This window comes from Planococcus citri, chromosome 4 (assembly GCF_950023065.1).
Source record: "Planococcus citri chromosome 4, ihPlaCitr1.1, whole genome shotgun sequence".
Taxonomy (NCBI): domain Eukaryota; kingdom Metazoa; phylum Arthropoda; class Insecta; order Hemiptera; family Pseudococcidae; genus Planococcus; species Planococcus citri.
Window position 1 is genome coordinate 35,982,880 of NC_088680.1, and position 27,840 is coordinate 36,010,719.

The 27,840-nt window shown below is 32.2% G+C and overlaps 1 protein-coding gene across 4 annotated transcripts in view; it reads left to right on the plus strand.

Annotated features, from left to right (window-relative positions):
- The first annotated feature begins 533 nt into the window (after positions 1–533).
- Positions 534–27,840, plus strand: part of LOC135845684 (uncharacterized) — a 71,149-nt gene continuing 43,842 nt past the window's right edge. The window contains exons 1-3 of one of the 4 annotated variants that reach the window (XM_065364457.1): positions 536–676; positions 3,008–3,111; positions 10,418–14,570. In XM_065364457.1, coding sequence (XP_065220529.1) covers positions 10,503–12,695 — 2,193 coding nt within the window. In that variant the 5' untranslated portion in view covers positions 536–676; positions 3,008–3,111; positions 10,418–10,502 and the 3' untranslated portion in view covers positions 12,696–14,570. Of the gene's footprint in view, positions 677–702; positions 1,338–3,005; positions 3,112–10,417; positions 14,571–27,840 lie in introns of those variants that run through there. The other 3 variants (XM_065364459.1, XM_065364460.1, XM_065364458.1) reach the window with 3 other exon arrangements.

Sequence of the window (27,840 nt, forward strand, 5' to 3'; positions counted from 1 at the left end):
TCTAAAATAATATTTTTATCCTGGTGTTTCGAATCAGACCCAGAGTGGACACTGGACACAGTGAAGAGATAATTCGCTCATAAGTCGAAACTTTGCAATTTGCATCGTATTACGAGGTATGTTTTTTGCAAAATTATTGAGATTGAGATATTAATTGAGTGTCAACTGTCAACCTGTCAACTTCGATTTTCGTTGGAATGGAACCGATTGAAAATTTCGCATTTCGTATATAATTTTACTTTTGTTGCCGAAAATTAATTTAACCAAATGAAGTATGTGATTAGATAGGTTTTATTATTCATCAATGTTTTAAAATTTGTGTTACAGCTGAATTTTGATCCATTTTGATTATTTACAAATTTAATTAAACAAAAAATCTGGATCTGGAAATTAATCTAGAATAAATTTGAAAAAGTTTTCTTTGTCAATATGACGTCACTGAAAATACTGACGTCCACCAATGAGAATGCGTAATATACTGTAGCGCACCTGTTGCTGCGGTTAGCTGCAGCTGTTGCAGACGTGTTCTTTCTTATCAGTAGTTATCAGTGTGAGAGTGTGAGAATTTAATTTAAATTATTGTTGATTATTATTATTATTAATTTATTAATTATTAATTAATTTTTGTTAATATTCCGTACGTGGATCGTGTCAACGGTATCATGTGAAGTCAAAAGTAAGTTGTAATGTAATTATGTATCTACTAAAATGTTCATTAATTATTCAGGTAGCTAATTGGCTCTTCTGAAAACAAATGTAATTTCATTTCACGTTTCCTATTGATCGTAAGTGTACCGTGGTTCGGTCACTGAGTTTTGTATCTATTTGCTTTGGTTTTTGTGTTCGGATTCAAGTCGACTAAGTTGAATGGGAAATCAATTTTAAATGTAATTCACTATTCTTTTAATGAGCAGATTCTCATTTGATTTTCCAACTAAAGATTTCTGACACAATTTCAACTATCGCCGCCGGAAACGTCGCGTCTGTGGCTGAAAAATCGCGCATTCGCTCCGGACTGGTTTGCCACGAATCGTGATATTGCTTTGCCAAACTCGTTTGATTCCCGACGGAATATTTACGATGACAAGTTTGATTACAGGTCTTCCAGTTAAAAAGTTATTTTCGTTATAACGCTGATTTTTTTCTGGTCCCTAGACAGTTCCATTTAAACTAAACTAATGTAAAATTTATCGCGATATAACGCTGTATGATCGGTTTATAAAACACCTTTTCATGATCTAATACGTCTTATTCTGGAAATTATCGTACAATTTCGTTAATTTTAGATATTGAAGAACCATTTCCTGCGTATTTTTAAGTGAAAAATGTATCAATAGGTATGAATTATGATTATTTTATTGTGTTAAGATATCAAGAAGGCCGGTCTCTAATTTTCATATCATTTTTACCAGATAAGAATGAAACAGTTTGTATGTTTTAGAACTTGGGTGAGATATTCAAAAATTCCTATTCTTAATCTTCTAAAAGTGGGAATAGTTAATAAATTTTGGGCAAAACACGCGAAATATTTTTGATAAGAATGCAAAAAGTTTCTTTTTCTATATGAATTATCAACAACCCTGTTCTGTAATAAAAACCTCGCTTTTTTTTGTTTTTTTTTTGTTTGAAAAAAGGAGCCTGTGTGGAAAAGTTTGAAAAAGTAAAAATTTTGTGCAATGATAGTGATTAGTGATTTTTCACTCGAAAAAAAAAAACATGTTAGGCACAAGATACTTTACCTATAGATATCTAATGTTTTTCCCAAGTCCTCAGGTCAATATGAAGTAAATGTAAAGGGTTAGGTATGTAAAAAGTTGCATGACTCGTACTCGGTTGCTTTTTGAGTACCTAGGTTAGTTGTTTCTTTTTTCAACATTTTTGTCGCCAAAGTTACATTTTGTTCGAATATCAAAAATTCAATTTTTCCAAATCTTGGCTCTACTTACTCGTACTTTGAAAGTATTCATTTTTTATCCTTTTCGAACTCGTTACACTGCCTGAGTGTCTACTGGATTTTTGTCAATAATTTTAATAAAAATATTTTTGACATTTTTTTACAAAAAACTTCTAAAAATTGTCGTTTGTTGCAAAAACTTCATCATGTCCTACTTTTTTTTCCAAAAATTGTCAAAAACCCTTGCCTTTTTGCTAAAATTGTCGAAGTGGCGCTTTTTGTCACCATTTTCCAAAGGAGTAACTTTTTTTACTTACCTAAAATTTGCAAAAAGCATTAATTTTTCGACAAAAACTGCATAAAAGTGTTACCTTTTGCCAATTGAATAATTTCCTTCCGAAATTCTGGACATCGGGGATTCCCTTGTGAGACAGTGTGGCAAAACCTAAACTTCGTATCAAGTGTTCGATACATACAATCCCTGCCAAAATATCTGCCTTTGAGGTTCCTGCGGCTAGGAGACACGGCGATGCTTTTAGAAATGTTGCTATACAATTATTTTCCGAAGAACTTATGAGTTTTCGATAAAGTTAAGAGTAACGAGTAACAGTTATTTTGAAGCTTATGAAGGGGGGGCAGGTAAACGTGTTCGTGTGATCCTTATTTTCTCCACTTTACACATTTACTGAGCCTCGTAGATACCTGTAACGTAGAATAATGATTTTTAAAAAAGAATTTCTCGAATATTTGCTGATTTAAGCTTTGAAATGACATAGGTAGGTAGAGGTACCTCTACCTAATTATGTACCTACCTATTTTTGGAACCCCTGATTATCCATTTACGAAAATCGTCCCCATCTTAATGGCCTCGCTTTTTGATCGTACTAGTATGTTGCGGTTGCCGCTGCGCACGATGCTACCTGCCCAACCAGTTCCACATATTTTTACAGTATTGTTGCGATGCGCTTACATTGTATGTACCTACATATAATTTGGTACGAGTTGTGTTGTCTTTCCCCTGTCTCCTTAATGGATTCGTCCCATGTTATAAAATACTTGTTTCTACCGTGTAAAATGAAGTTCAGTGTTAAACTGGTTTTTTTTCCTCCTTAGAGATTCGATCGAATCGTTGGGGTATTTCCAATGAAAAAATGTAAACGGCCGCGGCAGTCGAGAAATTCGTGTCGCCGATCGGTTAAAAACAGCTTCACCAATGGGTAAGTGAAAAAAATTTATCTTATGTATTTGAATTTTTGTTTTTTATTGCCACGTATATCTCGCTGAAATTATTATTTCATTTGATAGTCGTAAGTAGGCAGTAGGCACTTCCACATAAATGTACATTACGTGAAAGTTAATTTTGTAAAATTGAGCTAACGAAAAAATGTTAATTGTCTACCCTTTTAACTTTTACGTGCAGAACTGAGCACATTGACAAAAATTACCTCTCACCGAATCTGTCGGTCTGCTAAAGTAGATACTTACCTATACCTAGCTATCTAGCTTCGTTTTTTTAACGAATGTTATACATGTATTTGACGTTACATATAATAGGTATGTATATAAAAATGAAAGACGCGGTTGACAAACAAATACCTACTTTATTCGATCACATTATATCGAAAATAAAACTAAGACTGGCGTTACCCACATTTCTAATTAGATAAATGTAGATATGAAATGAAAAAAAAAGTACAAGACAATAATACTTGAAAATAAGGAAACAATTATAAGAAATTAAGATAGAACAGATATTGTAAGAATAGGGGTAAAACCCCATTAAATTGTGCATTATGTTATGGTCGCGAAAAGGAAAAGAGAACACTACGAGATAAAACAATATATTGAATTCATACTAAAATCGGAACTGATCTATCATCGTTTTCGGCTGTATTTCTCGTATATAAGATTTTAGGGAGAAAATGAGATTAAGGTGACAATTAAGGTAAATTATTTAAGGCTATAATACGAGTAGGTAGATAAATTAAGAGTAGGCTATAACAATTACCATACCTTTAATAGCAAATTTATGTAGGGAAAAATATAAAAAAGGTTAAATATGTAATTAGGCAGGTATACACAATTACACATATGAGAGTACTGATGCATTAGCTATGCGAGATTAAGGGTAGTGGTGGACATTCATCACACCCCCTGATGGAGATTGAATCATACATTTATGAATGATTTATAAATCTGATCCGAGTCTAGCACTTCTCTTTGGGGGCGAGTGGACACTCAAATTGGTGTTTCTTCAAAAATACATACTCGTATTGTTGGAGTTTCTTCACATGCTTGTTGCGTAGAGGGATGAGTAAGAGGCATTAGCTCTCAGTAAGGTGATGGATATGGAATAGTTGGATCAATGTTTGGATTTTGACGAGTTCTGCATTTGCAGTATACATATATGTATTCATATAAATGAATAAGTAGATACAAATAATTGTAATTATCACAATTAGAGTCCAATTTAATATTGGTTTGTAGTGAACTAAAAAGCTTTCATTGAATCATTTTTTTCTTCTTGTTGAAGGGAAGACAAGAGTTTTGAAATTCATGGAGTTGAATTGTAATAACTTTGGTAATTATTGGATTTTCTCTATTAATTGTAATAAATTGTAATACTGGGCATAGTTAAATTTATAAGTCGCAGTTCTTGTACGATTTATCCATGATGATGTGAAATGGCATGGAAGAAGTATTCTTTGCTTTGTCCTTTACAGCCAGTAGGTATGAGTAGTGAGATATCGACTGTGTCTAGTTACTGTTACCAAAACACATTTACGAGACAGTATGGAATTTGGTCCAAGTGATATCCAAAAAATTAATGTATTATTACCTATAATTTATTGAGCCCAGGGGTGAATTAACCTCAGGTACGTGGGATGAACCCGAACGTAATTTAAAGCACACGTCATTATGACAGCATGATTAAAATTCTATAGTTGAAATTTTATTTTAAACGTTTTGAAGTTTACTCCAAAATTCATGTATTTTTGTGGTTTTGAAAACAGCGTTACTTATTTTCAAAACGTTATCGTAAAAAAACGTAATTCAAAGTAACGTTATATGTTTTTATGCCGTTTCTAGACATGAATGATGTACTGTTGTTTTATCTGCATGTCACAATAAACTTTGAGTAATGTAAACAGTAAACTACCAACCATTTTCGCCTAATGAGTGCCCGTAGCACTGGGGCTCCTATGATACATCACTTGTTGTCTTGTCCATTATGTTAAATTGGATATAAGCGGAGAATTTTTACTGGAGCAGGAGACTCGAAAAAAATATAACATCCAAGTCGCATGCACATGATCACGCAGAGAGAAAATCTTCGCGTTTGTCCTTGTCTCTCTAGCGTCAAATAAAGTGGAAAAAAACTAGTATCTGGTGCATGGTGCGGGGTGGGATGTCAAACAAAATGCGGCATATTTCGACGACGACTAGTTTTAAAAACATTGCATCTATCTTTCTCACTCCTATACTAGTTTAAAAATACCAGCATCCACTCGCGATCGTTTCACAGTTTGAAGCGATGCGTTCCCTGCAACCCCATCATCTTAGTATGTACTTGATGTCGTTTAAATTCTTGTAAGTATATAAACTGCATTGACTTATACCCAGGGCTTCTTTTGTGGGGGAGCACAGGGGGACGCCGTCCCACCAAAGAAAAGTTCGAAAATATCGAAAAATTTTCTTAAAAATTAGATAAATAAACAATTTTGGAAAAAATGAATAAATTTTGGTAACTTTTTCAAACAAAATTGAATCATCAGAATAGTAAAGAGCGAAAACGAGATCAGAATTACAATGAAATTTTGGAAATTGCTCCAAATCTAAAATTTAGCATTCACGTTTGTACCTCAGTACTTGCCTTGTACTAGAATTAAAACAAAGATTGGGTACTTTTTTATAATTCCGAAACAACAATAAAAAAATAAATTGGTGTAGGTACTTCAATTTTTTCCTCAAAAATTAAAATTATGTACAGATGTGAGGGAGGGGGGGGGGGTATGAAAATTAGGGAATTGCAACTTCAATTTAGCGTCCCCCTCAGAAAAGAAATACAAAAAAAAGCCTGCAGGTATACCTATATAGACAGCATCTGTGTATTCTGAGCTCTAACTCCTTTTCAGTTTTTCACAGCTCCTTGATTGCTTCTTTCATAAACTTTGATCGTTCAGTACTTTCTTCCAGTCTTGGTTGAAATGATGGTGATGGTATCAGTATTATGCGCTCATGAGTATATTCTGGAGGCCGCACCTCCAGCTGTACGTGGGGGCCATGGGGTTCCCCAGTCCTCCGCCCACTAATGATAATACATAGATATCCGCATCTCGTCACAGTGCATTTTTATTGCAATTACATGTAAGTAATGACACATCTGTGGTGTGTAGTAGAACATCACTCTACAATTAGTGAAGCTTCACTACTCAATATCTTATAACATGGCTGGCATCTTGAGTCAAGTAGTCGATTTTCATGATTGTTAAACTCATATTGATGTTCCATAGGTATTTGCAAAAATTGTCTCTTCTTTAATTTGAATGGGAAACCCTAGAACTACAAATATAACTCTTTCAGCATGTCTCTAAAAAACCATTACATCACTTGTATGAATAAATTTTACTTAACAAAAAAATGAGCAATTTAATTTTTTGGAAATAAACTATTTCTTCCTTTTTTTTCCTACTTAGTGCGTTTAGAAAGGCTCAAATTTATGAACTGTAAAATTATATTTTACAGCATTATTGTAATAAGTTAATTTAAAAAAATTAATACCTACATATAACAGGGTGTCCACAAGCGTGGAAAACCTGGAAAAGTCAGAGAATTTGATCAGTCTAGAAAAGTCAGGGAATTTTGTAATTTTCACGCAAAATCCCTGGAATTTTGAAAAAGCGGTCAATTGCAAATTTTGGATAAGGACCTGCGATGAAAGAAAAATATTATTTTTTACTTCTCGAAAGACAAATTTTTTAAAACTTTTGCCCTCGCTTCGCTCAGGCTTGTTTTCTTTTTTTTCACAGCAAAATGAACATTTTCTAGATAATAAAAATCAAGTTTTAAAACCAAAAAATGAACTCCTCACAAAAAAACCATCGTTCTTATGCATCTCGAAATACAAATTTACAAGATTTCTCGCCCTCGCTTGGGCCTGTTCTGTTTTCTTTGTCAAAATCAATTTCCTTCGAAAAAAGTATCATTCAAATTCTAAAATTTTAAAAGACAAAAAAAACTACTTGTCTCCACATGAATAAACCTCGTTTTTATGCCTCTCGAAATGAAAATTTTTAGAAGCTTTCGCTCGAGCCTGTTCTCTTTTCTTTTTCAAAAGACGTAACTTCTTTCAAAAAAACATCATTCCAAGAAACCAAAAAATAAACTCTTTGCATTAAAAAAACTTCGTTTTTAGGCATCTCGAAATGGAAAATTTTCAAATGTTCTAGCCCTCGCTTCGCTCGGGTCAATTCGTTTCTCATTTTAAAAAGAACAAATTTCACATTTTCAGGCCTCCAAAAATCCAAAAAACAGAAGAAACATTTTCATAAGTCATACGCGAATGCCGAATATTGTATCAATTGGCCAAAATTGATGCATGTTTTATTCATTTATTTATTTTTAATTTACCTAAAAAGTTAATAATCGAAGTTTAGAGGTTTTTTTATATCCGAAGTGGTATTCAGTTCGAAGAGAAGCTTATGAAATAAAATTCTCCCCCCCCCCACCCCCCAAATTCATCTTTAATTAAAGTGTGGGGTAAGCATAGAAAATTTAAAAAATGGTCTGGAAAAATGGAAAAATTGGCCTGGAAAACCTGGAAAAGTCAGGGAAAATCATTTCCAGAAATGAGTGGACACCCTGTATAAGCTGAAAATATAGGTACCTATTTACTCAGTAGGTACAATATACTGACACATGTCTATCTGTGACATTTGTTCCATGTTTGTCATTATGGTCTCCTCCTTTATTTGGAATGGAAAGCCTAAGATAATGACACCGTCATGATGTCTTTAAGGGGGGGGGGGAAATAAAAAAATTACGGTCACTGTATCAAAATAAATTCTCTAAACGAGTAGGTATGTAATTTAATTTTTGAAATGAGCCAACACTTACTTACTATTTCTTCAACTTTGGCATTCCATTTTACTAGAGTTGTGATCTCTACGATTTTTATCAAATGAGTAAACTGCATCTCCTTATTAATGGATACGTCAAGAGAGCACAATTGATACCATCGAAAGAATTAGTAGTTATAAACATACAATCCCGTAAAGTACATTCTTCTATATGGAAAACAGATTCGTTAAACTGAAGAAGAGTAGGGGTTTGCGAGGGCGAACATGTATCAGAAAAAGATAATTCTTTGTACAACGCTTCTACGTTATTTGTTGTTAGTTCGAACATTTTACGTTGTTTCACCTCCAGAAGTGTGTAATGAAATAGGTAATTTAAAGCAATTTAAAGAAAGTGATATTGTTAGAATATTACATTCTTGTGGAAAATCTGATAAAGCATATCATCAAAATTACTTACTTAGTATCTAATCAAGTTTTCTATATTGTCTAAATAATCGTAACAAAAGTAACCTTTCCTACAAATTAGTTCAAATTTTTGTGGTTCACTAAAGTAAGCATTTGTATGCAATAGCTGTCTCTTAGGAAGAGTATCCACTAATTTGCTTCAACTAGAAGATGAATCAACGAATTGAATCCAAAAATTATGAGTAATTTTTTTTGAAAAACTTATATTATGTTTCTTCACTATTTGGTATAACCTTTGATATCTCCAGCAGCGCCTTTTTTATAACCATGGAGAATGAAATGCGAATCATACTTTGAAAGGTTATGTACGAATACAGGTTAAGAATTGGGAACTTTTCCATATAACCTGGTATTGTGATTCTTAAAAAATTTTTAAAAATACTTAAATGGTTTTATTCAAATTTAAACATTTCAAATTGGTAGGTAAAACTCATTAGGCAAAAATAATTTCAACCAAAATTTTAAATACATACTTAATTACTTCATGCAGAAACTTAATTTTTTATTTAAAAAAACAGAAACTAGAATTTTTCATTACAAATTTTTAAAAAAAAAGTAATTAAAATTATTTTATTAAAAAATGTATAAATTGAAACATTTCATTGAAAATCACACAAACTTAGAAAAAGTAAAATAATAGCAATGGAAGGTGCTTCTCTTCCAGGTAAACTGTGACAATAAAAGAATTTTATGAAAGCTTACGCTTATTTATGTCAACAGATCATAATACTTATTGCTTAAAAACAAAACAACTGCACTGTATTTAGCACTGGACAATTTAGGCTCAAAAATAACTAGTTTTGTCTACAGGCAGTTTGGTAATATGTTCGATTCCCTACTTCGAAGTCTTTTTGATTGGTAGATGACGTATTCGTCAGTCAATTCAGTCATTCATGTGCCTATTTAAAAAAGTATAAATACGAGTACATATAGCTGTAGGAAATATAAATTTTCATTCATGTGTACCTATGCGTATAATAGTGTGGTAATTTACGTAAAAAAATCACACCAGGCTATGCATTTATCAACCCTTTCGAGGTTCTTAACTCTTATTTAAATCTGAAGATAACTTGATAACTACATAATTAATATTGTTAGGTATTGTATTGTTTTCTTCCGAAAATTGTATTAAACTGATAATAAATTAGTAAAACTAAAATATAACCGTTAATCTTAAAATCTCTACCAAAACACATTCTATCGCAGTTTTATTTTGTGAATCGAATTACCTAGGTATCGGGTTTATTAATGTTTTCTAGAAGATGAAATTCTACATCGACTTTTCTATATAAATTGTGAAGGTTGTTTTTATTTGGCTCAAAAAATTACCAATTATCATTTTTTACCCCAATTCGTTCAAAACTATTAAATTATCACGAATACAAAATACTTACATATAAAAAAATTAAGATGGTCGAAAGTAGATTAAAACGTTTTCATAATTAATTACATATATGTAAGAGTGCCATATTGATTTACAATCATCAAATTACCCGAATATAAATTATCAAAGACGATATTCCGATTATCATTATGAGAATAATCCATTAAAGTTAGTTTTATTATTATTATTTTTATTTTCGTTTGTTTTAAAAAGACACTAGAGATGTTAAACATGCTATGATCGCCCGAGGTGTGCAATGTGTGCATAAATTATTGGGATTGATAAAATATGGCAACTTGCAACTTTGTTGTGTAGGGCATCACTATACATAAAGGAGTGAGAGAGACATTCGCGATTTCGCGAAAACAGGTCTACCTATAAAAAAATTAATTATGCATACCAACACGATGTGGGAAAATGTTTCGAATTTTCCATTATCTAATTAAATTCCAAGATCGATGTTACGGTATCAATAATATATTTTTTGTGATTGGGAATTGTTGACTTTGTGGGCGAAGAAAAGTTCTTTGTTACGAAGCAATTCGAGATTCATACCATATTAATAGGAAATATTTTCGGTTTCTGGGTTTTCAGATTTTATGGATTCAGAGTATGTGTTTTAACCAGACCCAGAAAACCTATCAAAAACATTAAGAAACTGCGACAGTAACTTATCAAAATGAATGTTGACATAGTCTCTTACGTGGAAAACGACGACTATACGCCCATCGGTGATCACAATTCACAAGAATCGAATCCGTTCGTATTTCACTCATCTCCATCATCGTTGCAAACGCTCGCCTCGATTCAGTTAGCATTTCGATTATGGCGAGTAAAGTGCTCGAATCTTGCACCAGGCCAAGCCATCACCTCCGACTCGTTTTTCCAACAAGAGCAATTCAGTTGCTCGGAGGTTCTACGAGTATCAGTTCCCACTTCGATCAAAGATGTAATCGATCAACAAATTATATTAGCTGGAAAAGAATTACAAAAGTGGAGTGGTTTTTACTCGAAGGAGGTATTTTTCGATTGTAATTTTTCGCAAGGTGTTCCGAAATGCTTGGACTATGTAGTGTGTAGATCAGAGGGTTCTATTGATATGAAAAAAACCGCTCTGAATTTGATCGCAGCTGACGAGTTGAACTTGGTAGAGAAGTACAGAATTGCTTGTACGTTTTGTTTGGAAGAAGAAATCAAACGTATTTGGCCTTCGGTTTCGAGTGATCTTCGAGGTGAAAATGATTTCTGCAAATTCGCTCTGCCTTCTTATTGGATTTACTATTTGGAATCCGGAGTGGACGATGTTTCCACCGTAAGTCGTCTTTATCCGTTGCAACAGAATGGTAATTGGTTAGCTTTCGACTATTTTTGGTGTAAATTAAACGAAGACGATAAAGTAGCTGTGACCGAGTCGATTCTACGTAATCCTGATATCAAACGAATCAAGCAAATGTTACCAAAGTTGACCAAACGACAAGCTTGTCGAGTATTCGAATCAATGGCTGATAAAATTCTAAACGTTTTAATAGCTGACGATGAACACGTCGAGTACGTCTCAAAATTCTGGATCCATATTAAAGATACGTTGCATGGAATTAAATTCTACGGTATTTTACATACTTTATGGAAATTTGTGTATAATTCTGCTAAATTGAACGAAGCCGTAAGCAAATGTTCTAGAAGCGATCTATTGTTCGAATTATGGATAGAGGCTCCGGAAATATTGAGAGATTATGTTCTAGTTAACCACGTGAATGATTTCTTCGATCAGTTGTATGGTGAAATGTTTGGTTTCTTGGGTTGTTACGGTTGCGATATGAACTTCCTATTGGATTTGCTGGAAGCTTCGAGGTATGAGCTTAGGAACCAAATATGGATGAGAAACTGGCGTAAATTGATTCTTCGCGCGAAACCATCGAGTTTAGAGCAATTAATGAAATTATGTTTGGATTATAAAAAAGATATCGTGATGTTCAAAGAACAAAAGATGGTTGATTTTCAAAGCATGTCGTATATTTTTCGAATGTTTCTTAGGGAAGGGTTATTTGCAGAGTTGAGCGATTATCTTCATTTCTGTATGAAGGATGCGTCTAGTTTGGAACAGCTGAGTAAGCGAATTATCGAGTCAAGTCTTGACATGATTATGGTGTCAGTTGAAGATAAAGTAAAAAAATTAGACCGTTTTATTAATAGTACTTTTTCTAGCGCAGATGCAGCGAATACTTTCAAAGAAGAGTTTTTGTCAAGTGCAGAATGTGTCACTTTCTTGCATAATAAATTGGACAGTGGTTGTTTGAAGGAGATTGAAATACTCATTAGTGCTTTTCTTAAATGCGAACAAAAATTGAACAAAATAAAACTAGATCTTTTCGATCGTTATTGTAACAATCTGCTCGCTGGACGAATAGCAGATTTCGATGGCGAAAAATGTGATGAATTTATGAAGTGGTGTGTGCCCGATGAACAGATATCTCAGTTTAGGCAATCCTTACCCATAGATGAGATTTTCGAAAAATTTTTGGCTAATACAGTAATTGTGAAATCGTCCTTTCTGTCTCAGAGATTGCCCGCTTTTTTTACTCCCGTTGATAATTTCTTTATGTGGTATTTTGGCAACAAAGAAGCTGTCAAAGCTTATAAACAAAGAAAAATGTATGGTCATGAAAAGAGTCCGAATTTGGAAACCGTTTTGCAGCAAGCTAAAGCATCGGATCTCGAACGCTTTTTATCATGGGCTTTTGAAAACGATAAGGAAGAAATTCAGAAATTTGTAACGCCTCGTAAATTTGGCCAGCGTAGACGCAAGGTTTTCTCCTTTCCTAAGGAGCAGAGAACTTCGGGTCCACTATTTTTTGGCGGTCCTTCGAATTGATTTTTTCAGCACATTTAAAATTTTTAATTATAATAAAAGAAATTACGAGCAAAATAAAATAAAATAATAAAATACCTCTAAAAATTCGTTTTTAGGTCATTTCATTTTACCGATTTTAAATAAAAATACAATTTTAAAAAATTATCTGAGCGGGCCACATTTAAGCGATGAAATTTAATGAATACGATTTACAGGTTTGCGAAATTCGTTTTTAAAAAACAAGCTCATGCTATTTTAGTTTAATCAACTTGAAAAAAAAATGAAAAATGGTACGTGTCTGTTTTCTGAGTGTATTAAACTTCAATTTTTTACCAATACCTTTATTAATAATTTTATGTATTTGTAAGTTATTATGACAAAAATTTATACAATAAATTGCATTCATTATATTTTTTTTATTCCCGCAGTTTCATCCTTATTTATTTGAAAAATTTTTGGATTTTTTTGTTTTGTTTCTGTGCTCTTCTCTGCGTTGAACCGTCAGTGGCACACATGTCCCGTGTAGCCAATCGAAGAACTATAATTATCTGATTTTGAAAAGTAGAAAAATGAAAATAAGTGACTGAAAATGCCAAATTGCTTTTTTGAAAATTTGATTTCTCTGCTAGATTTTGAAGTAACTGCTCTTATCTTCTCTCAATTCTTTCTCACGTAAAAAATAAAACAACAAAAAAACATACATTCATTCATTATCTGCAGTTACCATTTTTAAGCAAATCTTGTCCATAAATTTTTATTTTTGATGCTTTTTTTCCCTCATGAAAAACATCATCATGAAGTGGCTAAAAAAAATGGTTAAAAAGTGAAAAAAGAAAGAAAACCATTTCCTGTAAGAGTCATGTAACAAGAATTTTGCGTTTGGAATTTTAAAAATTGAACAAGTTGAAACTACGAACTGATGAAAATAAAAAGATGAAAATGAATAGCCTTGGCCAAAATAATTTCTAAAGATGGCCTGATTTTTTGTTTTTTGCTGATTCGAAAAATTCGATTCGAAAAATTCTAATCGAAAAAAGAAAAAGAAAAAAGATGGCCTCAGCCACTATATTTTTTGAAAATAATCTGAATTTTTTGTGCTGGTTAAAAAGTTCTAATAACAAAAAAAAAAAAAATGAAAAAAGATGGCTCTTATTGCCACAGCTAATATTGTTGATCTACATTTGAGCAAGTTTTCTATTCGAATCATTTTCTACTTTCCACAAATTCGGTTTCTTCATCGGGTCTTCCTTTACTGTAATAATAGAAGTTGGCAGCGTTGAACTTGGGTTAAAAAGTGAACTCTGATGCCACATTTTTGACTGCACGAACACGTGTTCTTAAGTTTCGATTGTAATATCGAACTGTCTGATAAATGAACTGTTTCTATCACTCACGTTGTTTTAAATGTTGTGATCGATTCGGTCGACTTGATCAATGCCATCATTATGACGATGGGTCTGTAGTGATCAACATTGAGTGTTGCATATTGCATCATAAACGATGCAAAATCGTGTGTTTGTACTTTGTACTCATTGCAGTCAACAGATGGCAACGTGAATCAATGCCAATGTACCCGTACATTAGTTGACCACTGATTTGTCGCGATTTTATCACCTTCTGTGTAAAAATTGAAGTTGATTCATTCGCGAACGTTTGGTTTTCATTTTTGTATCAGAGTCAACATTGTCAAATCTCATTTGCGCAGTAATATACCTGATGTTGGAAAATAAAAAATGAAAAAAAAAACGTGGAAAATGAAAGAAATGAAGAAAAAAAATTTTTGAATGTCATTTTTCGAAATTGAGAAAACTGTGAGAAAATTTACAAAAAAAAATAGGGCCTATTCAGTTCGTATTTCAAAAACAAAAAAAAATAAATGAAAAAAAAAACAAAAAATATGAATGAAAAAAAAACGAAAAAATAAATGAAAAAAAAACAAAAAAAAATTATAAAAAAAAACTACAGCAACCTGAAAAAAAAATATTTAATTGACTAATTGCAGTTCTTATTTCAATAATTTGAGATCACGAGTACAAACGTCAACCTGAACTTCGTACAGTCGTAATTTAATCTTTCTGACACGTTTCAGTAAAATTTAATGAAATAGAAAATGAAAAAGCAAAATTTGGAGAAGAAATAGAATTTTACTTTTTACAGTCTTCAGAACCATCTAAATTCCGGTGAATATGAGAAATTGCAAAAAGAAGGGAGTTCTTCGATAGCAGTTGAAATTCAAATAAGTATGCCCAAAAAAAATCTGAAAGCAGAAAATGAAAAAAAGTGAAAACAATGTTAAAAATGTAATTAATAGTTTAAAAAAAAGTAAAAATGGATTTACAAAAATGATTTCTAGTTATAAACTGGGACAACTTTTAAAAACAATTTCATAATTTCTATTGAAAAAAAAAAACGAATCGTCAATAGTGGAATTTTGTTTTTCGTCATTCCTGGTGTTATCAATTTATTAGAGAAGAGCCACAGATGTTTAAAATTTAAAAAAATGAAAAATGATCAAAAAATGATCAAAAAATCAAAAAATAGTAATCGAGAAAAAAAGATCGACGGGATGCGTTGGTATTTCTTGAAGTAAAAAAATGAAACAAGAATTGGTAAAAAGTATGAATGTTTAAGGCATATTTTAGTCATTGCTTTTACGAATGAAATGAGAGATGAAAAATGAAAAAAAAAAATTGTTTAATGAATAAAAGTAAAGGATTGCTGTGAAAATGCTCACTGATTTGTTTGAAAAATAAATTTATTGTCGTTATCATTTTGATTTCACTTCGTAGAGTTTTTAATTTTCAATCTTGAATTTTTCATCGATGAAATTCAGCTTGCTCAGACCTACTCGTTTATTTTTCGACAGAAAAATAAAGTGAACCTATATAGAAATCAATTTATTGTATGAAATCTTCATGAATTGAGTAGTTGGCACCAAACTCAAACAAACATTTGCTCTCAATTTGCTGCTGCATTTTTGTAATTAAAAAAAAAATGTTATGAAATGAACAAGAAAATGTTTAAAAATCAAAATGTAAGTCCAAAAGCGGTAAAAAATCGAAATATTTGCTTAAAAATTATTAATCTATTAATCCTCTTGAAATCACCCTTAATAATATTCAAAGAACCTGTTGTAGGCATGTTGATAAATTTTCTTATGTCGATTCAAAAAAAAAAAACTGGTAAAATTGTGCAAAATTCTAACGAAATCGTTTCGGTTTCAGATCCTGGTACCTAATCGCGACAACATTCCCCGAGTCGACATTCTTAGGTAGTCAATCAGTCAGATATTACCGGGCTTCAAAATGGACAAAAACGCATTCTCTGCTTTTGGAATTCGGAATGATGGCCCTCTAGCATTTCATCCATCTCCTCTGCCCCTTCAAATGATCGCTTTAAATAAAATAGCCACGCTTTTATGGCGTCATAAAATCAACGATCTGAATCCATGGGATAATATGACCACGTGGTTGAACGATCAACAGTCGATTAGTTATGGCAAACTATTGCCAGTTCCATCTGTCATCAGTGATATGATCGACGACCGTATTAAAGAGATATTCAAACGAATAGTGATCTTGAAAAATGATCATTCCAAGTATATTTTCCCCGATTGCGACGATGAAGTTATTATAAAAAAATACATTAACAGCTTTGAACTTGGCGATAGCGATAAAGTCATTGCTAAAAAATTGTTGATCAGTAATAAGTTGACACCTGCTGAAAAATATCGACTGGCTTGTCGATGTTGCTTTGAAAATGATGTAAAAAGGCTATGGCCTTCGGTATCTAAAAACACTCGCATTACTGGAATTCGTTTCGAAGACGATGAACTGCTCTATTATTGGAATTGTCTGATGAGAGAGGAATCTCCCAATATACCTGGTACCAATTCCGAAGATTCACTCGAGCTACGCATGATCTCCTGCGAATATCTTTTCAATGGTATGTCCATCGAGTATTTTTGGGATAAGCTAACCCCAGAAAATCGTTGGTCCGTTGTTATCGACGTATTTACTCGAGGAGCCAGATGTGAAAATATTATAATGTCCTTGCTTCCTAAACTAAACGATATAACGGCGTATCATGTCCTATGTGCAAAGTGCATGGCTGATCAGGTCTTCGCTGCTTTGGCTCCATTTCGCGATGATTTCGAGTATTTACTCAGAATCTGGAATTATTTATGCAATTTTGGGACAGTTGATAACTTAGCCACTGTCCTACAAGAGTTAATTGATTTGGCTTTTGAACCTTCTCATTTGACAAGTGACGAAGCATTCCAAGTATCGCTGGTTCTACATGAATTATGGATTAGAGCTCCTTCATCGTTGCGGAACTACACTCTAGAAATGAATATTGATGTTGAGATGGAGAGACTCAGCAGTATAAGGACGATTCAATTTCCGGATTGTTACCATCGTGATATAACTTTTTTGATGGATCTATTGAATACTGTAGATTCACGATCCAAAAACAGAATAGTAAGAGCTTATTTGGAAAAGTTCATCATTCGTGCCAAGCCTTTGTATTTAGAACAGTTACTCGAATTGTGTTTTGAAAATGATGCTGAAATGGTTCGATTCAAAGAAAACGAGATGATGGATTACAATGAATTGAATCACGAGTTCGAAGCATTTGTGAATTACGGGTACTGCGATGATCTCAGCGAATACATCAAGTTTTGTTCATCCGATAAAATTCGCGTGGAGAACTTGAGGAGACGAATTATCGCCCCTCATATCAATGTCACTACGTTATCAAGTTCTGTGAAATTGACCAGTTTGCTCAAATTCATCGACGATACTTTCGAATCGACCGAACTCGCGAGCAAATTCAAAGAAGAGATGCTCATGTCTTCCGAATGTGACATGTTGCAATCAGTTTATGATAAGTTGGATTGCGGATGTTTGAAAGATTTGATCAATTTACGCCATTTTCTATACTCTGAGAGTTGCACGAGTATGGTAAAGCAAGAGTGTGCGAATCATTGTAAGAAATGTTTGATCGAAACAAAATTTGTAGAATTTGATATAAATGTTTGGAGAGAGTTCATTATGTGGTGTCTGGGTAGTCGAGAAAATTGGTTTGCTTTCAGAAGATCCCTTCCTATCGACCAGATATTAGAGGAGTTGCTTGCTAAGGTTATTAGAGGGTTTGCTCGTTTGACTGGTGCCAATTGTGATCAAGTACGTCATTTTGAATCGGTACAACCATCTTATGAGATACTTTCGAGTTTTACTCCGGTAAATAATTTCCTTTTGTGGTGTTACATTACCAAACAGATTGTTGGCCAGTATAAAGTGAACAAATTGAAAAATGGAAGCAGTCGAGTGCTTCGACTTACAATGAGTAAAAATTGGGGCAAGATTGTCGATATAATTTTGAATTGGATTTTTGATGACGATGAGGAACGAATGAATGAGTACAAAGCTTCGCTGAAGCCGAACGAGGAGGCAGGAAGTGTTCGATAATTTTGGCCAATGAACTGGGATATGGTTTAGAACTTCAATTCCAGAAATAATGATATTTCTATATTGAAAGAAAGCTGTGAACTAGACGAGTATATTCTTTAAGTTCTGAATTTCTGTGTACCTACCTATAGGTATACTGGCTTGTTTCGCTCACAAGCTTGAGAAGTGAATTTTTCGGTACCCGCTCAAATAAAAAATTGTAATATACATAGCGTGAGTGATGAAACATTGTAAAAACTAAGCAGTAAAATAATTACGAACATTCATAAATTTATGCGTTATCCCAGTTATTTCATTTTTTCATTTTTTTTTACTAAAGACTTATAGTGCTTTTCACACAAATTTTCATACCTAATTTTAAAAAAATTGAAAATTACCAAAAAAACGCAAGTAACTGAAAAGTAAAGAATCCATAACTTTTTTTTGAAAAAAATCAACCAAAATTGGAAATCACCAGAAAAAGCAGGTATCCATAACTTTTTTTGAAAAAAATCTAACAAAATTGAAAGATATTTAAATTTTTATATTTTTCAAAAAAATTGAATCACCATAAAATATGGTAAAATTCATTTTGATTTATGTACAATTTAAATCATTTTCAAAGATTTTAAACGTTCATTGATTGTATTAGTAGTGTTGAACGTTTCTTCAGTTTGCTGATGGATTACTCCTTGAAAAAGTGCACAATTATTGATCCGGTGTCTCACATAGCACGGACATACTTCCGTCTCCTCGCTGTGTGAAACAAAGTGTATTAGATAAATGCATTTTTTAAAAATGAGTATGTGTTTTTAAAAAAATGTTACCTTCCCCAACACTTGCATTCATGGCATGCCTCGCATATGCAGCCGTTCTTTGCCTGCAGCTGGAGAAATAAAACTATCGCAGAGGGGCCATTCATTCCTTCGAATTTAAAGAACTTGTGAAATGCTTTGAATTTTTCAAATTCCTCATCGTCCAATGAGAGGAGAACATCCGTTACATGTTCTGCGAATTTTTTTTTGTATTTCCACATGAAACGTTATGTAAGTTAAGGTAAGTTGTATCGGTATACTTACGTGGCAAATTTGTTTCGATGTTATTGTCCAGGATCAAATGAATGGAGTTGAACTGCGAGCCTTCTTCTTCTTTATATCGTTTAACAATGTCGGTTACTGTAAAAATCATCTGCTCGGGTAATTCTGTTACACTGACGAAATCAGTGTACTGACCTCGTCCAAGTTTTCCGACTGTTTCTGAAAGGCTCTCATGTTGCTGAAAAAAATTACCAAAAATTTTTTGGAGGAATAGATTTTTTTGGCAGAAAGTAATTTTGCAAGAATAAAATACAATACATAGGCACATTAAGCACTCTGTTCACTTCAGTGATGTTCAATAACATCCTCTATTTTTAAATTGATGCCGATGCCCAAAAAAACAAAAAATTTGAATTTTTCATAATTTTCAAAATTTTTAAAATGTTACGTATGTATTTTTAGTGATATTATTGGCTACGGACTATGTAGTAGGTTAGACATGGATGAAACGACAGAATATTATTATTATTTCTATTAACTGGAAATTGAAAAAATATTCGCTGAATATTCGCTTTTTACCAAAAAAGTCGACATTTTCAGAAAGTGTTATAATTTTTTCAAAAAAACAAATTTGAAAGAAAAGAAGTTGAATAACACTTACACTGTCCATTGAAACGGCTGAATTCAACTTGAATTTTCACCTTTTCTTCGCCCTTTACAATGGTTTCGAATATAAAAAGGATTGCAATTTCTTCAAAATTTGTTTTCACGATGTCATCAACCAACTTACACCTACTACTCGGATGGGTAAAATCAGGACTCAACTTGGCTAAATTTATCGCATGTGACTCTTGATCTTTGAGGTACACTTTTACAATGAATGCATTTAAATGAAATGAATTATTTTTCACTCCATCACGCAGGCTCTTTCACATTGTACTCGTATATACATATGTAGCTCTGAAAAGACTTGTTTTTATTCAAAGTCACGTATGACTATGCCATTGCAGTAAAATACGTTTGTACTCAGAGGAGGTCGTCGTGAGAGAAGAGCCAACTGTAGTAGGGCGATTTTATTTATACGTTTTCAGAACCCCCCCCCCCCCCGCCCATCGCCTTCCTATGTTTTTTTGAAAATGTGAGTACCGGGCGCGAATCGTTCCCCTCGGCGCCCCGCATTTGCGAGTGTAGCTTGTTTACAAGAATATGCAAAATTTGATCGAGCGAGAAACGAATTTATGCGAATGAGCGCGTGCATAAGAAAGCTCCGCGCATCGAGAGATGTACCCAAGGAGTTCCACGTTCCACTACTTTCAATTTGATACAAATTTTAAAACGATTCTGCTCTGCTTATTCTATACTGCCTCTTCTAGGAAGTTAAAATTTGGCTAAAACAAACCACATAAGTAAAGGTCTAAGGTAAACGTAGGTATTATATGTACTTACACGGGAGATTTGTTCTTATTGAATTATCCGGGACAAAGTATATGTTGTTATTGGTATTTAAAAATATAAGTTACCATGAACCGCCCTATTGATATTTGTTTTCAACTTTTAAATGAGATCTAGTTACCATAAATTAAATCCTTCCAGGGATCTTAATTTGCAGGATCAGGTTTGTTATCAGGAATATTGTACTCTTTTTCAATAAATGCTGGTTCATCACCTATACATTTTATAATGGATTTTTAATAAAAATAAATTTTAAATTTGTAATTGAAACTTTAATCAAGTTTTTTTAAAATAAAAATTTTTAAAAAATTTTCAACTTGAAAAAAAATTACTTACTTACCTATGTAATTATTTTAAGTAATTATTTTAAAATCGTAAGGAAATACTTCAAACCGATTAAGCTTACGTTTAAATTATTTCTCGATTAAACCTTAGAAATTCGTCAACGAGCAAAAAGTGTAAGTTTTTCTTTAAAAAAAGTAGGTACCTATGTAATTTGTTTAATTAAAATATTTAAAAAAGTAGGTACCTATTCTTGTAATTTGTTGTAATTTCTACGTAATTTGTTGTAATAGGTAATATTTTTTAAAAAAGTAGGTACCTATTTTATGTAATAATTAAAATATTTAAAAAAAGTAGGTACCTATGCGATGCGGATCATTTTCCGATCATTTTGACGTTGCCTCATGAACCCATCCATTTAATTTTTTTAAAAAAACTACCTATGATAGGTTTATAACCTAAAAGTAGGTACCTATGTAATTTGTTTAATTAAAATATTTTAAATTTTCCATTCAAGTGTACTTTATTTAATAAGAAGGTACCAAGGAATGTTTGGAAACAATCAGGTCTAGCTAACAAAAAATTCAAAAACATGTAGAGACTAAGTTAAATAGAATTTATTTTATACGTTTTCAGAACCCCCCCCCCCCCGCCCATCGCCTTCCTATGTTTTTTTGAAAATGTGAGTACTGGGCGCGAATCGTTCCCCTCGGCGCCCCGCATTTGCGAGTGTAGCTTGTTTACAAGAATATGCAAAATTTGATCGAGCGAGAAACGAATTTATGCGAATGAGCGCGTGCATGAGAAAGCTCCACGCATCGAGAGATGTACCCAAGGAGTTCCACGTTCCACTACTTTCAATTTGATACAAATTTTAAAACGATTCTGCTCTGCTTATTCTATACTGCCTCTTCTAGGAAGTTAAAATTTGGCTAAAACAAACCACATAAGTAAAGGTCTAAGGTAAACGTAGGTATTATAGTATGTACTTACACGGGAGATTTGTTCTTATTGAATTATCCGGGGAAACTGCTTTTAAAATCTGTACCTGTATAAAACTTGTAGAAACTACTTTATAATAATAACCAACTAGATTGTACTGTGCGTGACTAAGTCACGGGTGGCGGCAGGACACAGTCAAAAAACTATTGAAAGATGATTTGTTCAAATTATCCATTTTTTAAACAACCTATAAATAGTACCTAGGTATTTTTTAATAACCTCACTACTGAACCTACCTATAAATAAAATGCTGATATGAAGCATTTACCGTGTTTTAGCCTTTACTGAGCAAAATAAAAAAAAATAAAATGATGGAAAACTGATTTACATTTTACACATTTTAATCTCACTTTAAAAAAAAAAAAAAATCACAAAGAATGATTTCATTTAAAAAAAAAAACATAATTCACAAGAATGATAACTGATTTACATTTTAAACATTTTAATCTCATTTAAAAGAGGTAATTAAAAAAACAAAAAAACGTTACATATGCACAAATATACATACACCCACCAAAAAGGTAGGTAGGTCTCAATTTTTCAAAAAAAAAAAAACATACATATGTACAAATATACCTACATACAAAGGTAGGTACTTCAAAAAAACTGAAACAAAAAAATAAAACATAGCAAGGTACCCTTCTTTCAACATACAAATAGCTACTTTTTTTAAAAAAGAATAAAGATTACTTTTTTTCAACATACATATAGCTACTTTTTAAAAAAAAAAAAGAATAAAGATTACTTTTTTTCAACATACATATGTATAGCTACTTTTTAAAAAAAAAAAGAATAAAGATTACTTTTTTTCAACATACATATAGCTACTTTTATTTTAAAAGAATAAAGATTACTTTTTTTTCAACATACATATAGCTACTTTTTTTAAAAGAATAAAAAAAGATTTTTTTAAAGAATAAAAAAAAGATTAATTATTTTTTTAAATAAAAAATTAATTATTTTGAGGTGGAAATGCTCTTGTTATTGTTTTTGATTTCCACACAAAATCATACAATTCCATGAAAACCTCACAATCTAAACCAAAAATTTGTTCAGTATGAAACATTTCAATGTAAGTGTGAAGATATTGCTGTCAATCTATCCAAGGCATATTATTTAAAAAAGTAATGTAAAAGTTAGTAAAAAACAACAACTCGCTGGATATGGAGAAAATGCCCCTGGGTAAACTGAGTAAAAGGTGAAGAAAGCTTTCAAAGTGCTCACTGAACTGCAGAATTGTATCTCAGCATCTACATTAACAACTTCGTAGCTCGGGCAGCTGTTTTGCGGAGCAATTCCAGCGCAATTTCGTAGTGCTGAATTTCATCTAAGTATGGGATCCTCTTATTTTTACCCTTCGGAGGGCATTTCCCGTTAATGCGCTAGACCTCGTCATCATACGTGAATGACCCATAAAACTCTCTATGAGCCATCTTCTTTAAAAAATTGTTGAATTGTAATTTTTCAATATTGCATGATTTGTAGAATACCACCGGCAACATTATGAGGTGCATCACTCCCTTGCAATATAGCAGCCTGAGCAGAGAGGAGAATCTGCTTACGTTTTTCTTGTGACACTTATAGCTTGTGTCGAACGCTCCTATTGATAAAATTACGTGTGTGGGCATCCTGGGAAGACGTGATACGTTGTCTTCGAGCCTGTGCATGGATAGGTTCGATCCATTGATCACGGACGTCTTCAGTTTACGAACTCTGTTGCGATCTTTGTGTATCGTTTCTTTTATTAGGCCATAAGCAACGCCGTCGCCTATGACGGCAAAGCCGTTTATAAAGTACCAATTTTCGAGTTGGTGAACCATCTTATAACACTGTAGAGGCATGTATTGCCTTTTGAAGTCAAAGAATTCGGCAGTTGTCTTTGAAATACCAATGTTTTGTGGCAGTCGCTTTCTAACGATTTTTCTGCGGTACGCCTGACCATCTCTTATGGGAAAATATACCCTAGTGTACTCCGCTGAAATCGTGGGAACCATTTTGATGTAGCAGTCTGGTAAGTTGACTCTTCTTTCAGATGTCTTTTCTACCTCATTTTTGACCTCTGACTTTTGTTTTTCTTGCAGACGATTCTGGTTCTGAGCCTTTTTTGGAACTACCACGATGACAGATTTGGGAGCTTCCTTTATTTTGCTCATCGGCAACGATTTCGTTAGTTTCGTAAGTACCATAGAGGCCTGATTGATGACTTTATCCTTGACCTTCGTTAGTTTCGTAAGTACCATAGAGGCCTGATTGATGACTTTATCCTTGACCTTCTCCGGTAGTTCTTTTTACTACTTTATCCTTGACCTTCTCCGGTAGTTCTTTTTTCTTCGGAGCTAATCTTGTTACTGACTTCTTGGGCGCAGGTTTTTTTTTCGGCTTTTCCACCTTCTCTGCCTTTTTCCTCAGCTCGGAGTGACGACGACGCGTTTCAATCACTTCCGGCGAAACTGCATGTTTCCAGTCCTCTGACTTGAGATTGGCATTAGTTTCCTCATCCGACGACACAGATATGACTTCCTCATCCATGTCGAAGTCCTTCTTGGGCTCGGAGGTCTCAATGGGCGATTCCTCCGCCGTAAGATTGACATTAGTTTCCTCATCCGACGACACAGATATGACATCCACATCCATGTCGAAGTCCTTCTGGGCCTCGGAGATCTCAATGGACAAACCCTCCGCCGTAAGATTGGCATTTACCGAAATGTTACACTCTCCGTATTTATGGATGTACATGGGATACCCGCAGCCCTGACTTTATCCTTGACCTTCTCCGGTAGTTCTTTTTTCTTCGGAGCTAATCTTTTTACTACTTTATCCTTGACCTTCTCTGGTAGTTCTAAAAACATAATTCACAAGAATGATTTCATTTAAAAAAAAAACATAATTCACAAGAATGATAACTGATTTACATTTTAAACATTTTTAATCTCATTTTTAAAAAAACACATAATTCACAAGAATGATAACTGATTTACATTTTAAACATTTTAATCTCATTTTTAAAAAAAAAAACATATTCACAAGAATGATTTCATTTAAAAAACATAATTCACAAGAATGATAACTGATTACATTTTAAACATTTTAATCTCATTTAAAAGAGGTAATTAAAAAAACAAAAAAACGTTACATATGCACAAATATACATACACCCACCAAAAAGGTAGGTAGGTCTCAATTTTTCAAAAAAATGAAAAAAAAACATACATATGTACAAATATACATACAAAGGTAGGTACTTCAAAAAAACTGAAACAAAAAAATAAAACATAGCAAGGTACCCTTCTTTCAACATACATATAGCTACTTTTTTTAAAAAAAGAATAAAGATTACTTTTTTTCAACATACATTTTTTTAAAAAAAAGAATAAAGATTACCTACTTTTTTTCAACATACATATAGCTACTTTTATTTTAAAAGAATAAAGATTACTTTTTTTTTCAACATACATATAGCTACTTTTTTTAAAAGAATAAAAAAAGATTTTTTTAAAGAATAAAAAAAAGATTAATTATTTTTTTAAATAAAAAATTAATTATTTTGAGGTGGAAATGCTCTTGTTATTGTTTTTGATTTCCACACAAAATCATACAATTCCATGAAAACCTCACAATCTAAACCAAAAATTTGTTCAGTATGAAACATTTCAATGTAAGTGTGAAGATATTGCTGTCAATCTATCCAAGGCATATTATTTAAAAAAGTAATGTAAAAGTTAGTAAAAAACAACAACTCGCTGGATATGGAGAAAATGCCCCTGGGTAAACTGAGTAAAAGGTGAAGAAAGCTTTCAAAGTGCTCACCGAACTGCAGAATTGTATCTCAGCATCTACAGTTTGATGGGTCGTTGGATTTAAGTATCAGAGTATGGGATGTATATATATTTTTCAACATTGTGCACAATTGATGGGTTCAATCAGCATTTTGCTCAATTTATCATGAAAATGTGATGAAATTGTTAATGAAAAATGGGTAAAAAATTTACCTCACCACCATTTTCAACCCCATCTGGAGCCTCCAGCAAAAGTTTTGCATTATTTTTAGTACATTACATTGTATTTATCACTATATGCATTATGTTCATGTGTTTTGTGTCGTACAATGAAATTTATCACGGTGTACTACTTGAAATTATTCCAGAAAGAGCTGTAATCAACTTACACTCTCAAGATAGAAATAAGTAATTCTTTTTTTTAATATTCTTAAAAACCTTTTTTAACAAATTAGGTACCTACTTAACATTTTTCAACTTTTAAAACTATTTTTTTCTCGTCAAATGTGATCAGTGGAGAAGTCTTTAAGAAAAAAGACTACTTACTGTTATGACACAATGGTAGGAAAAGAAGCATCTGATAATGTTGTGAAAATTGATAACAATGGTCCGAATTCAATCCTCAGAATAACACGCAGAATTTCACATACAATGCGGTCATAATGTAGAATCGAATCGCAGATTAAATTTCGAGTGAAGAGAAGACGAATTTCATTTTTTCAGTCAATCAACCGAATGAAGAAAAACTAGTTTCCCAACAATAAGTAATTTTTGAACTAAAATTTCATTATTTAAACTAGTTTTTCAACAAGGAAATGGTTTGGTGACTGTTCCAATTCTAATTCAGTAAGCTACGTTTGATTGGCTTGAGAACCAAACAGTGTTTTTTTGTGAGAAGGTACTTGCTTAAGATTTGTCATTTATATAATTTCTTTGAAATGCGACAACCTCAATAATTATACCCTGAATGAGATCGAATTTGACTCTATTCCATTGCCCATCTTCACTTAGATGGTTGTAAAAAATGTAGTAAAAAATGTATCACTTATAATGAAAATTTATCTGAACTAATAATTTCAAACATAGGTACCTACTAATTTAATAAGTATGTCTAATAAAAAATAATGAAAATGTATCTAAACTAATAATTTCAAACATAGGTACCTACTAATTTAATAAGTATGTCTAATAAAAAATACATAAAGAGTATTTATGAAAATGATTCAAAAAAGTAGGTTCCAAGTATTAATTTAAAAAAAAAAAAAAACCTACCTATGATTCAAAAAGTAGGTTCCAAGTATTAATTTTTTTTAAAAACCTACGGGTTCAAAAAGTAGGTTCATAAGTATTAATTTGTTTAAAAATTTTTTAAAAAAGTAGGTTCCAAGTATTATTTTTTATTTTTAAAAAAAACCTACAGGTTCAAAAAGTAGGTTCATAAGTATTAATTTGTTTAAAAATATTGAAAAAGTAGGTTCATAAGTATTAATTTGTTTAAAATTTTAAAAAAAAAGTAGGTTCCAAGTATTAATCTTTTAAACAAAAACCTACATATAATAGGTTCAAAAAGTAGGTTCAAGTATTACTTTTTTAAAAAACCTACCTATGATAGGTTCAAAAAGTAGGTTCAAGTATTAATTTTTAAAATATCTACCTATAATAGGTTCAAAAAGTAGGTTCAAGTATTAATTTTTTTTAAAAATCTACCTATGGTGGTTCAAAAAAAGTAGGTTCATAAGTAATTATTTTAAAAAATTTTTAAAAAGTGGGTTCCAAGTATTAAATTTAAAAAAAAAAACTACCTATGATAGGTTCAGAAAGTAGGTTCATAAGTATTAATTTGTTTAAAAAATATTGAAAAAGTAGGTTCATAAGTATTAATTTGTTTTAAATTTTTTAAAAAAGTAGGTTCCAAGTATTAATTTAAAAAAAAAAACAAAAACCTACATATGATAGGTTCAAAAAGTAGGTTCAAGTATTAATTATAAAAAAAAACCTACCTATAATAGGTTCAAAAAGTAGGTTCAAGTATCAACTTACCTATGATAGGTTCAAAAAGTAGGTTCCTAAGAATTAATTTGTTTAGAAAATTTAAAAAAAAGTAGCTTGAAATTATAAAGTAGCTTGTTGAAATTTAAAAAAAAAGTAGCTCGTTGAAATTAATAGC